This window comes from Mobula hypostoma, chromosome 7 (assembly GCF_963921235.1).
Source record: "Mobula hypostoma chromosome 7, sMobHyp1.1, whole genome shotgun sequence".
In the NCBI taxonomy this organism is placed as follows: domain Eukaryota; kingdom Metazoa; phylum Chordata; class Chondrichthyes; order Myliobatiformes; family Myliobatidae; genus Mobula; species Mobula hypostoma.
The window spans coordinates 18,007,939-18,021,478 of NC_086103.1; the positions used below are offsets into that span (position 1 = coordinate 18,007,939).

Sequence of the window (13,540 nt, forward strand, 5' to 3'; positions counted from 1 at the left end):
ACCGGCCTTGACGCACAGGTCCCTAGCTCTTGCCCGAATTTCACTCCATGATTCCTCTCCCTGTTTTGCTGACAGTGCATCGACAACAGACTGAGCCAAGTCCACAGCGGATGAAAGCTCCAAACTGGGAGATTGTAGCTGGTCTGACATGAACTTGGTGACTTGGAATAAATCCTCAAACAGAGCGAGAAGTAAAGCAAACTGCTCGCCAATCAGTCCATTTACAGCTCTGGCCTCCGTTTTCCTCCGTGCATTGGGTTGACCCATAATATCCTGTAGTGTAGTTAGAATGGCAGGGAGTGATTTTCTTATAGCCCACAAAGCTGTATACTGCCATGCCCAGCGTGTATCTGACAATTTCTTCATCTCCACGGGCTGTGCAGTTGATTCCAGTTCTCTCTGTTTCTTCATGAAAAGATCGTGGGCAACAGAGTTTGAAAAGAAGTTGTAAAGCAGCTGCACAGTTTCAAAAAACTCACCCGCTTGTTGTACACTGCTCACAACATCTACTAAAGCAAGGTTAAGTCTGTGAGCATGGCAGTGTATATATAATGCCTGCGGGATCTCTTTCCTGAACCTCTCTTGTACCCCGTTATTGCACCCTGACATCACTGCCGCCCCGTCATAACACTGACCTATACACGCATTCTTATCAATAAGACACTGGGCGAGTGTCCGTTTAATGCTTTTAAGAAGCAACTCTGCGTCCAACCCTTCTGCTGGAGTGAAGTGCAAGAATTCTTCAAGCACTGTTTCGTTATTCAAATACCGCACCACCACTGATATTTGCTCCGTTTTACTCAAGTCATTACTTTCATCCACCATGATGGCAAAATATCCAGCCTCCTTGATTTCTGCACTTATTTGACATCTGACCATATCTGCCATAATATCCATAATTTCATTTTGGATATCGTGATGGGTGTTTTTTGCATTTCCAGGATTGTCCTCTATTTTTTTTTAGCTACAGTCTTATCAAACTTCCCAATTACACTGAGCAACTCAACAAAGTTCCCCCTGTTGCCAGATCCATCATTCTCCCAGTGTCCTCGCTGGGCAATGCCTTGGCACACAGTATAGCATAGAGACTCAACCACTGCTCTCATAAACTCACGATTTTCTTGGACAATCTTTGCATGTCCTTTATTTTCCAAATCCCACTCCATTTCTTGTTCCTCTACTTCGCCCTCACACTCCTTCGACGAACTACTGTCGTCCTCATCCCCACTTACTTCTTTCTGCATGTCACTTTCAATTAAGACAGGCTCAGGCTGAGACACCACTGATTCCTCTGGTTGAGGTCGTTTTCTCACTAAAAATCGATCCATTTTTCACGCCAGCCAAAATAAGGCACATGCCAGGCCCACGATAGTTTGTAAAAGCACAATGTGTGTGTGTGTGTGTGTGTGTGTGTGTGTGTGTGTGTGTGTGTGGCATCCATTAGTCTCGCGAGACCATGGTGAGAGTGAGTGACATCACCACCTAAGTAATCTTAGATCAGCTTAACTGATCTGAGGACAGCAACGGCAAGACATTGACAATGAATGAATAAGCAGAAGTGTAGAGTGGATATGGCCTTAGACCAGCACAGAGACAGAACTTATAACTTTATTGCTGCGTGGTTGCTATGGTAACTGGGGGCAAACACAAGGAAATCTGCAGATGCTGGAATTTCAAGCAACACACATGAAAGTTGCTGGTGAACGCAGCAGGCCAGGCAGCATCCATAAGAAGAGGTACAGTCGACGTTTCGGGCTGAGACCCTTTGTCAGGACTAACTGAAAGAAGAGCTAGTAAGAGATTTGAAAGTGGGAGGGGGAGGGGGAGATCTGAAATGATAGAAGAAGACAGGAGGGGGAAGGATGGAGCCATGAGCTGGACAGTTGATTGGCAAAAGGGATATGAGAGGATCATGGGACGGGAGGCCTAGGGAGAAAGAAAAGGGGGAGGGGGAAGCCCAGAGGATGGGCAAGGAGTATTGTGAGAGGGACAGAGGGAGAAAAAGGAGAGAGAGAAAAAGAATGTGTGTATATAAATAAATAACAGATGGGGTAGGAGGGGGAGGTGGGGCATTCGCGGAAGTTTGAGGCTCCTTCTTCCTCTCACCCCAACCCTCCCCTCTCCACTGACACCCATAGCCTTCCCCTCCCCCCTCTGATCCCAGCTGTCATCCGTGCCAGGTCTTTATTATCCCCCCTGACCTTCAACTGTCTGAGGCAGAGTGCTCTGTCCTCAGTAAGGGCTTCACCTTTGTCCCCCTTCGCCCACACTTCAGCGAGTTCCGTGTTCGCCATGATGCGGAACTCTTCTTCCGCCAGCTCCGTCTTTGAGCCTACTTCTTCGGCAAGGATTCTTCCACCCCCATCGATGACCCCTTCTCCCGTCTTCAACCCTCCTCTTCTTCATGGACACCCCGCTCTGGTCTTCTGCCTGCTCTGGATCTCTTTATCGCTAACTGCCAACGGGACATCAACCATCTTGACTTCACCGCACCTTGTTCCTATTCCAACCTCGCTCCTTCCAAATACTCTACTCTCCACTCCCTCCGCACTAATCCTAACCTTACTATAAAACCTGCTGATAAGGGGGGTGCTGTTGTAGTCTGGCGCACTGACCTCTACCTTGCCAAGGCACAGGGACAACTCGTGGATACCTCCTCTTATTTATCTCTCGATCATGACCCCACTAAGGAGCACCAGGCCATTGTCTCCCACACCATCACCGACTATATCAACTCAGGGGATGTCCCATCCACTGCTACCAACCTTATAGTTCCCACACCCCGCACTTCCCATTTCTACCTCTTACCCAAGATCCACAAACCTGCCTGTCCAGGTAGATCCATTGTCTCATCTTGCTCCTGCCCCACCAAACTCATTTCTGCATACCTCGACACTGTTTTATCCCCACTTGTTCAATCCCTTCCTACCTATGTTCGTGACACTTCTCACGCTCTGAAACTTTTCGATGATTTTAAGTTCCCTGGCCCCCACCGCTTTATTTTCACCATGGATGTCCAGTCCCTATATACTTCCATCCCCCATCAGGAAGGTCTCAAAGTCCTCTGCTTCTTTTTGGATTCCAGACCTAATCAGTTCCCCTCTACCACCACTCTGCTCTGTCTAGCGGAATTAGTCCTTACTCTTAATAATTTCTCCTTTTGCTCCTCCCATTTCCTCCAAACTAAAGGTGTAGCCATGGGCACCTTTAGTCCTAGCTATGCCTGCCTTTTTGTTGGGTTTGTGGAACAATCTATGTTCTGTGCCTATTCTGGTATCTGTCCCCCATTTTTCCTTCGTTACATCGACGACTGCATTGGCGCTGCTTCCTGCATGCAGGCTGAGCTCGTTGACTTCATTAACTTTGCCTCCAACTTTCACCCTGCCCTCAAGTTTACCTGGTCCATTTCCGACACCTCCCTCCCCTTTCTAGATCTTTCTGTCTCTATCTCTGGAGACAGCTTATCTATTGCTGTCTACTACAAGCCTACTGACTCTCACAGCTATCTGGACTATTCCTCTTCTCACCCTGTCTCTTGTAAAAATGCCATCCCCTTCTCGCAATTCCTCCGTCTCCGCCGCATCTGCTCTCAGGATGAGGCTTTTCATTCCAGGATGAAGGAGATGTCCTCCTTTTTTAAAGAAAGGGGCTTCCCTTCCTCCGCCATCAACTCTGCTCTCAAACACATCTCCCCCATTTCACGCACATCTGCTCTCACTCCATCCTCCCGCCACCCCACTAGGAATAAGGTTCCCCTTGTCCTCACCTACCACCCCATCAGCCTCCGGGTCCAACATATAATTCTCCGTAACTTCCGCCACCTCCAACGGGATCCCACCACGAAGCACATCTTTCCCTCCCCCCCCCTGCTTTCCGCAGGGATCGCACCCTACGCGACTCCCTTGTCCATTCGTCCCCCCCCCATCCCTCCCCACCGATCTCCCTCCTGGCACTTATCCTTGTAAGTGGAACAAGTGCTACACATGCCCTTACACTTCCTCCCTCACTACCATTCAGGGCCCCAGACAGTCCTTCCAGGTGAGGTGACACTTCACCTGTGAGTCGGCTGGGGTGATATACTGCGTCCGGTGCTCCCGATGTGGCCTTCTATATATTGGCGAGACCCGACGCAGACTGGGAGATCGTTTCGCTGAACACCTATGCTCCCCCAGTGGCCACACATTTTAATTCCACGTCCTATTGCCATTCTGATATGTCTATCCATGGCCTCCTCTACTGTAAAGATGAAACCACACTCAGGTTGGAGGAATAACACCTTATATTCCGTCTGGGTAGCCTCCCACCTGATGGCATGAACATTGACTTCTCAAACTTCCGCTAATGCCCCACCTTCCCCTCGTACCCCATCTGTTATTTATTTATTTATATACACACATTCTTTTTCTCTCTCTCCTTTTTCTCCCTCTGTCCCTCTCACTATACCCCTTGCCCATCCTCTGGGCTTTCCCCCTCTCCCATTTCTTTCTCCTTAGGCCTCCTGTCCCATGATCCTCTCATAACTCTTTTGCCAATCAACTGTCCAGCTCTTGGCTCCATCCCTCCCCCTCCTGTCTTCTCCTATCATTTCGGATCTCCCCCTTCCCCTCCCACTTTCAAATCTTTTACTATCTCTTCTTTCAGTTAGTCCTGCCAAGGAGTCTCGGCCCGAAACGTTGACTGTACCTCTTCCTAGAGATGCTGCCTGGCCTGCTGCATTCACCAGCAACTTTTATGTGTTTTGCTTGATGGTAATTGGGGACGCTGTTTCACTAGATCAACTGGAGAAACAAGCTGTATTCAAAACTATATAGAGAAAGCAAAGCAGCTGCAATTTGTATGTTAAATTTCAGTTACTTTCTTGGTGGTGCTATAGTAATTTCTGCTAGGGCTATAGCACCAACTAGCACCATCCCAGCACCACCCCTGCAGAGGTTCCAGCGGGATATTGATAGGATGCAAAACTGGGCTGAGAAGTGGCAGATGGAGTTCAACCCAGATAAGTGTGTTGGTTGGTCAAATATGATGGCAGAATATAGTATTAATGGTAAGACTCTTGGCAGAGTGATGGGTGCCTGTAACATGCTGCTAAGGGATGTGGTAGTAGGAGATACAAACACAATATTTATGAGGCATTTAGACCGGCACATGTCAGGCAGAGGATGGGAAGATATTAAGGCTGATTAGTTCCAATTGTCATCATAGTAAGCACAAACACAGGAGTCTTCGAACAGTGAGTTCATCTCAGTTCCTGAGACACTATGACTTTAGAAATCATTTATTTCTTGATCTGTTGTAGAAACATTTATTAAAACTATGGAAAAATTCCAGAAGTTGGACATTGTTTGTAACAACGCTGGCATTGTAGATGAAGAGAAATGGGAAAAATGTATCAACATTAACCTGGTAAGTACATAGATGGTCTATCAGATTGCAATTATATTTCCTGTCCCATCCACAATGTTCTTACAGCTACCTGCTTTAATGTAAAGCTGCTTATCCACCATTACATGACTCTCCAAACATGGAAACTTTCTGACTATGGATATGTCATATGGAGATAAGTGAAGAGGAAATATAGGGAAGAGTTATTTTTGGTAGTTAAAGTCATAGGATTTAGAAGCAGGCCCTTTGATCCTTCTTGTCCATGCCATCTACCAAGTACTAAAAGGTTTTCAGTTATATAAACAATAAAAAGAAGGTGAGAGTTGATATTGGGCTACTGGAAAATGATGCTGGGAGGTAGTAATGGGGGCAAAGAAATGGCTGATGAACTTAATGAGTGCTTTGCATCTGTCCTCACTGTGGAAAACACTAGTAGTGTGTCAGAGGTTCGTGAGTGTCAGGGAGCAGGAGTGAGTGTCATTGAAATTATAAAGGAAAAAGTGCAAGGCAAACAGAAAGGTCTTAAGGTAGATTAGACATCTGGACCAGATGGACTACATCCCAGAATCCTGAGAGAGGTTACTGAAGAGATAATGGATGCATTGGTCATGATCTTTGAAGAATCACTTGATTCTGGCATGGTTCAGGACGAATAGAAAATAGCAATTGTCATGCGACAAAAGAGAGGAGATTATTGGGCAGTTAGCCTTACCTCAGTGGTTGGGAAAGTGATGGAGTCCATTATTAAGGATGAGGTTTCGGGGTTCTTGGAGACTAATGATAAAATAAGTCAAAGTCGGCATGGTTTCTGTGAATGGAAATATTGCCTGACAAATCTGTTCAAGTTCTTTGAGGAAGTAGCAAGCAGGACGGTCAAAGGTGAGGTAATAGATGTCACTTACTTGCATTTTCAGAAGGCATTAGATAAGGTACCACATGAGGCAGTTTAACAAGATAAAATCCTATGATGCTACAGGAAATATACTGGTATGGATAGAGGGGTGTGTGACAGCAGGAGGCAGCGAGTGGGAATAAAAGGGGCCTTTTCTGGTTGGTTTCCAGTGACTAGTAGTGTTCCTCAGGGGTCAGATTTGGGACCGCTTCTTTCCATATTGTTTGTCAATGATTCAAATAGTGGAATTGTTGGCTTTGTGGCAAAGTTTGTGGATGATACATACATAGGTGGCGGGGTGGCCAGTGCTGAGGAAGCAGTGTGATTGCAGCAGGATAGACAAATTGGAAGAATGGGAAAAAAAGTAGCAGATGGAATACACTGTTGAGAAATGTATAATAATACATTTTGGTAAACGGAACAATAGTGCGGACTATTATCTAAATGGGGAGAAAATTCAAACATCAGAGCTGCAAAAGGACTTAGGAGTTCTCATGCAGGACTCAGAACGTTAATTCATACAAAATGCTGGAGGAACTCAGCAGGCTAGGCAGGATCTGTGGAAAAAAGTACAGTCGACATTTCAGGCCAAAACTGGAGAAAAAAGCTGAGGAGTAGATTTGAAAGGTGGGGGGGGGGGCCGGGGGATGGGAAAGAGAAACACGAAGGTGAAACCTGGAGGGGGAAGAATGAAGTAAAGATCAGGGAAGTTGATTGGTGAAAGAGACAGAAGGCTATGGAAGAAAACAAAAGGGATGAGGAGCACCAAAAGGGTGGGCAAGGATATAAGGTGAAGGAGAGACGGCGGGGTGGGAAATAGTGAAGGACAGTGGGTGGGAGGCATTACCGGAAGTTTGAGAACTTGTTCTTCTTGCCATCAGGTTAGAGGGTACACAAACGAAATATGAGATGTTTTTCCTCCAACTGAAGTGTGGCCTCATTATGACAGTGGAGGAGGCCGTGGATGGACATATTGGAAAGGGAAGTGGAATTAAAATGGGTGGCCACTGGGAGATCCTGCTTGTTCTGGCGGATGGAGCGTAGATGCTCAGCGAAGTGGTCTCCCAATCTATGTTGGGTCTCACCAATATGCAGGAGGCCACACTGGGAGCACCGAACACAGTAAATGACCCCAACAGACTCACAGGTGAAGTGTCGCCTCACCTGGAAGAACTGTTTAGGGCCCTGAATAGTAGTGAGGGAGGAGGTGTAGGGGCAGGTGTAGCACTTGTTCCGCTTGCAAGGGTAAGTGCCAAAGGGAGATCAGTGGGGAGGGATGAATGGACAAGGGAGTTGCGTAGGGAGCGATCCCTGTGGAAAACAGAAAGTGGGGTGGAGGGAAAGATATACTTGGTGGTGGGATCCCATTGGAGGGGCAAAAGTCTTGGAGAATTATGTGCAGGACATGGAGGCTGGTGGGGTGGTAGGTGAGGACAAGAGGAACCCTATCCCTTGAAGGGTGATGGGAGGATTCTAATTCCACTTCTCATTCCCATTCTCAGACATCCCACCCTGCAAAAAACTCATTTCAGGGGGGTAGTTCCATCAATTTGCCGGAGGCTTCCAGGAGAGGTGGGATATCTGCAATAGAGTAGCTCCTTAGCAGCTGGCCAGCGAGTTTAAATAACGTTAGTTATGCTAATGAACGAATGACACCTGTTAAACTCACCTCAACACGTCTTTTACAGTCTTAACCCACCATGGGCAATAGAAAAGTCACTGTTGCAAACAGTGCAGCGAGCAACACTGTCATTATTTTTGACCCCTATTAGGCAGGGGTACACTTTAGTGTAGTCTGGGGTGACGTATGTTTTATATTTTTTTGGAACACTCTGCCATGGCGCGCTCTCTCTCTCTACCTCTCTCTCTCGGTCGCTCGCGCACTCTTGCTTGCTTTCTCTCTCGCGTTCTCTCTCTCGCTTGCTTTCTCGCTTTCTCTCTCACGCTCTCGCTTGCTTTCTCTCGATCTCTCTCGCGCTCTCTCTCTCTCGCTTGCTTTCTCTCTCGCGCGCGCTCTCTCTCGTGGTCGCTCTCGCGCTCTCTCTTGCTTTCTCTCGCTCGCTCGCTCTCAAAAAAATTGATTCCTGGGACATTGTATATAATTTGCGGGCATCAGGGAGCCACTATTCATATGCGGGAGACTCCTGGAACTTCCGGGAGAGGTGGGATGTCTGCATTCTGATATGTGAAGAACAAGCAGAATCTCACACTTAGGTTGGAGGAACAGCACCTTATATTCCATTTGGGTAGCCTCCAACTTGATGGCATGAGCATTGATTTTGTCAAACTTCCGGTAATGCCCCCCAACCCCACCCCCCCTTCACTATTTCCCATCCCCTTATTCCTCCCTCACCTTATCTCCTTGCCCGCCTATCACCTACCTCTGGCGCTCTTAACCCGCCCCCCTTTTTTCTTTCTTCCATGTCCTTCTGTCTCTTTCACCAATCAACTTCCCAGCTCTTTACTTCATCCCTCCCCCTCCAGGTTTCACCTATCACCTGGTGCTCCTCTCTCCCCTCCCCTCAACTTTTAAATCTACTCCTCAGCTTTTTTTCTCCAGTCCTGCTGAAGAGTTTTGGCCTGAAAGGTCGAATAAACATTTTTCCATAGATGCTGCCTGGCCTGCTGAGTTCCTCCAGCATTTTGTGTGTGTTGCTCGGATTTCCAGCATCTGCAGATTTTCTTTTGTTCCAGAAGGTTAATTCACTGGTTGAGTCTTTGGTAAAGAAGGCAAATGCAATGTTGGCACTTACTTCAAGGGGAATAGAATATAAAAACAAGGTGATAATGATGAAGCTTTACAATACACTGGTCAGGCCGCACTTGGAGTATTGTCAACAGTTTTGGGCCCCTTATCTCAGAAACAATGTATTGTCGTTGGAGAGAGTCCAGAGGAGGTTCATAAGGATGATTCTGGAAATGAAGAGGTTAACAAATGAGGAGTGTTTGGCAGTTTTGGGCCTGTACTCACTGGAATTTAGAAGAATATGTGGGGATCTTATTGAAACCTACTGGAAGTTGCAAGGACCAGATAACGGGGATGTGGAGAGAATGTTTCCTCTGGTGGGGGTATCCAGAACTAGAGGGCACAGCCTCAAAATTCAGGGCAACCTTTTAGAACAGAAGTAAGGAGGAAATTTTTCAGCCAAAGAGTGGTGAATCTGTGGAGTGCTCTGCCACAGACTGTGGTGGACCCAAATCCATGGGTATATTCAAAGCAGGAATTGATAAATTCCCAATTGGTTGGGAGAACAAGGGATATGGTGAGAAGGCAGGTGTATGGAGTTTAATGGGATCCGGGATGGAGTGGACTTGATGGGCTGAATGGCTTAATTCTACTCCTATGTTTTATGGTCGCTTACAACTACAATATATTAATCCTATTTACTAGTACTTGGTCCGTAGTCTTCTGTACCTCACTGATTCAAGTCCTCATCCAACTTTTTCAATGTTGTGAAAGTATCTGCCCCCAGCAGCCCCTTGGAGAGTGAGTTCCAAATTCTAACTACACTCTGGCTGAAAAAGATTCTTGCTTAGTCTCCTTAGTGGCAAAACGAAACAAACCAAGCCCATCAACTCCCTCCCTCTAACTGAACCTTGTATCCCAGGCAACATTCTGGTGAATCTCCTCTGCATCCTTTCCAGTGCAATCACATGTTTCTTGCAGTGTTTGTGACTATTCCAGATGTGGCCCAACTAAAATTATAGAATAATTTCTCTGCTCGTCGATTTTCTGCTCCAACTGCCTTCTTTGTCTCCTTATTTACATGTTCTGCCACCTCTGAGGTGCTGGGATCTGCACATCAAGCTCTTCAGTTCCTCAATACTCCTGAGGATCCAACCACTAATTGTGTATACCCTATCTGTAATTATTATGAATATGACCAGCATGTTCTGGCCTTATGCTGCACTGATTTCTGTGCTTGTATGTCAGGTTGGCCTGATCAGGACAAGCCAGCTGGCTTTGCAGCACATGGGCACGGAGAACGGAGGCTCAGGAGGAGTGATCGTTAATTTGTCCTCTTTAGCAGGTAAATTCTGTAGCAAGATTGGTTAATCAGTGCATGTTGTTATAAACCCTTTTCCATGTGGTTAGTGGGTTAGAAACACTAAACTTAAAATAATGCATGGGACAACACTTCATATTCCATCTGGGTAGCCTCTGACCTGATGAAGTCAACATTGATTTCTCTGACTTTTGTTCATTTCTTACCCCTCTCCTTCTCTCTTTTTCCATTCCCCATTCTGGTTCCCCTCTTACCCTTTCTCTTCTCCTCACATGCTCAGCACCTCCCTCCAGTTGCATCTTTAATCTCTTTCCTCCAAGGTCCATTGTCCTCTCCTATCAGATTCCTTCTTCTTCAACCCTCTTCCACCTGCCACTTCCCAGATTCTTACTTCACGCGCCCTTCCACATCTACCCACCCCTCACCTGATCTCACCTATCACCTGCCATCTTGTACGCTACCCCTTCCCCCACCTTCTTACTTTAGCTTCTGCCCTCTTCCTTTCCAGTCCTGACGAAGGGTCTCAGCATGAGTTGTTGACTGTTTATTCCCTTCCATAGATGCTGCCTGATCTGCTGAGTTTCATACAGCGTTTTATGTGTGTTGCTCAAAATGTTCAGCATCTGTAGAATCTCTTGTGTTTACTTAATGGAATAAGTTGTGTTTCTCAAATAATGACAAGTAGAGTGCACACTTCCATTTGAGGTCTTCCCCTGTAAGGTTTGCTCTGGTTTCACTTGAGCTGTGCAATGTTATATTGACAACTGCAGCCGGTGAGAACAGAATACTTGTGGCATTGGAACCAGAGGAATGCACAGTGCCCCTGTTGACGTCAGACATCGCTGCCGAGTTATGACCACTGCTAGCTCTGGTACTGAGTGCCGCTCCTACTACCTGCATGGAGACAGAGCCTAAAGAACAAGACTCCAGCAATCAAGAGGTAGTCACGGGAGGCTCAGGAACGATTACAGGATTGTTCTGAGTCAGTGGACTGGGCCGTATTCAAGAACTCATTTGAGGACCTGAATGACAACATCAGGGTCATTACAGACCTTATTAAAGCAGCCGTAGATGAGTATATCCCCACAAATGATGAGAGGCATTGATTGTGTGGATAGCTAGAGGCTTTATCCCAGGGCTGAAATGACTAACATGAGAGGACACAGTTTCAAGGTGCTTGGAAGTAGGTACAGAGGAGATGTCAGGGGTAAGTTTTTTACACAGAGATTGGTGAGTGCGTGGAATGGGCTGCCGGCGACAGTGGTGGGAGGCGAATACAATAGGGCCTTTTAAGAGACTCCTAGATAGGTACATGGAGCTTAGAAAAATAGAGGGCTATGGGTAACCCGAGGTAATTTCTAAAGTAAGTACATGTTCGGCACAGCATTGTGGGCCAAAAGGCCTGTATTGTGCTGTAGGTTTTCTATGTTTCTAAATTCGATCAGGGTTTTCCCCAATCAGAAGCCCTGGATGAACATTGAAATCTGGAACCTGCTGAGAGCCAGATCATAAGACCATAAGATATAGGAACAGAAGTAGGCCATTCGGCCCATCGAGTCTGCCCTCTAATTCTAAGACTATGGCCTCTTGTCCTGGACTCACCCACCAAGGGAAACAGCCTTTCCACATCTACTCTATCCAACCCTTTCAACATTCGAAATGTTTCTATGAGATCCCCTCTCATTCTTCTGTACTCTAATGAATACAGTCCAAGAGCCCACAAATGCTCCTCATATGTTAGCCCCTGCATTCCAGGAATCATCCTCGTAAATCTTCTCTGAACTCTCTCCAACATCAGTACATCCCTTCTAAGATAGGGAGCCCAAAACTGCACACAGTATTCCAAATGAGGTCTCACTAGTGCCCCATAGAGCCTCTTAAACACCTCCTTACTCTTATACATTATTCCTCTTGAAATGATTGTCAACATAGCATTCGCTTTCCTTACTGCCAATCCAACCTGGTGGTTAACCTTTAGGGTCTCCTGCACGAGGACAACCATGTCCCTTTGCACTTCCGATTTTTGAATTTTCTGCCCATCTAAATAATAATCTGCCCAATTATTTCTTCTTCCAAAATGTACAACCATACATTTCTCAACATCGTATCTCATCTGCCATTTCTTTGCCCACTCTCCTAAACTGACCAGTCTCTCTGCAACCTTTCCATTTCCTCAACACTTCCTGCTCCTCCACCTATCTTGGTGTCATCTGCAAACTTAGTCACAAAACCATTTAATCCATAATCTAAATCATCGATATACATTGTAAAAAGAAGCGGCCCCAACACCGACCTCTGCGGAACACCACTCCCATGGACCATGACCTCCAGCTGTTCATTTTCCCACTTTAGAATGTGCAGAACTTGATCTAACATCTTCCAGACCCTGGCATCTGGCAATCAAATACCATTTGGGAATCTCTTTCTCACCCACAGAGCTTTCTTCCATTCCCTTAACTATGAATCCCCTATCACCATAGCACGCCTCTTCTGCCTACTTCCCTTCTGAGTCACTGAGGCAAAGTGCCAGAGATTCAGCCACTATGACTCTCCTCTATTGGGTCATCCCCTTCCCCCATCATTATTCAAAGTGGTATATGTTGATGAGGGGTATGGCCACAGGGTTGCTCTGCACTGGCTCCTTAAATCCTTTCCCCTTCCTGACTGTCACCCAGTGTCCTACCCCCTGCATCTCTTTATATGTCCCTCCAGCTTCCTGAATGATTGGGAGTTCATCTTGTTCCAGCTCCCAACTCCTTAGCATGGATTGTTAGAAGCTGCAGTTGGATGCACTTCTCACAGTTGTAGTCATTAGGGACACTGGACGTCTCCTTGCCTTCCCACATCCCACAGGAGGAGCATTCATAGGGGAGAAAGCCTCAAGGTTCTGGAGAGTAGACTTAGAATGGAGATAAGGAGGTACTGCTTTTCCCAGAGAGTGGTGAATCTGTGGAATTCTCTGCCCAATGAAGCAGTGGAGGATACCTCAGTAAATATCTTTAAGACAAAGCTGGATCGATTTTTGCACAGTAGGGGAATTAAGGGTTATGGGGAAAAGGCAGGTAGGTGGAGATGAGTCCATGGCCAGATCAGTCATGATCTTATTGAATGGTGGAGCTGGCTCAATGGGCTCCTCTCCTTATGTTCTTATGTTCAACTGTCCTGCCTGTCATCTCTTCTATTTTAGCTGAGCAGATATAAAGAAGAGAATGAAAAAAACATGAGCTTTTCTTTCCTTTGATTTCTCTGACTGAAGCCT

At 46.4% G+C, this 13,540-nt stretch overlaps 1 protein-coding gene across 1 annotated transcript in view; it reads left to right on the top strand.

The window, feature by feature from the left end:
• LOC134349175 (15-hydroxyprostaglandin dehydrogenase [NAD(+)]-like) overlaps positions 1-13,540 on the top strand; it is a 44,976-nt gene that overhangs the window by 13,837 nt on the left and 17,599 nt on the right. The window contains exons 3-4 of the mRNA XM_063053115.1: positions 5,297-5,403; positions 10,209-10,305. Coding sequence (XP_062909185.1) covers positions 5,297-5,403; positions 10,209-10,305 — 204 coding nt within the window. The remainder of the gene's footprint in view (positions 1-5,296; positions 5,404-10,208; positions 10,306-13,540) is intronic.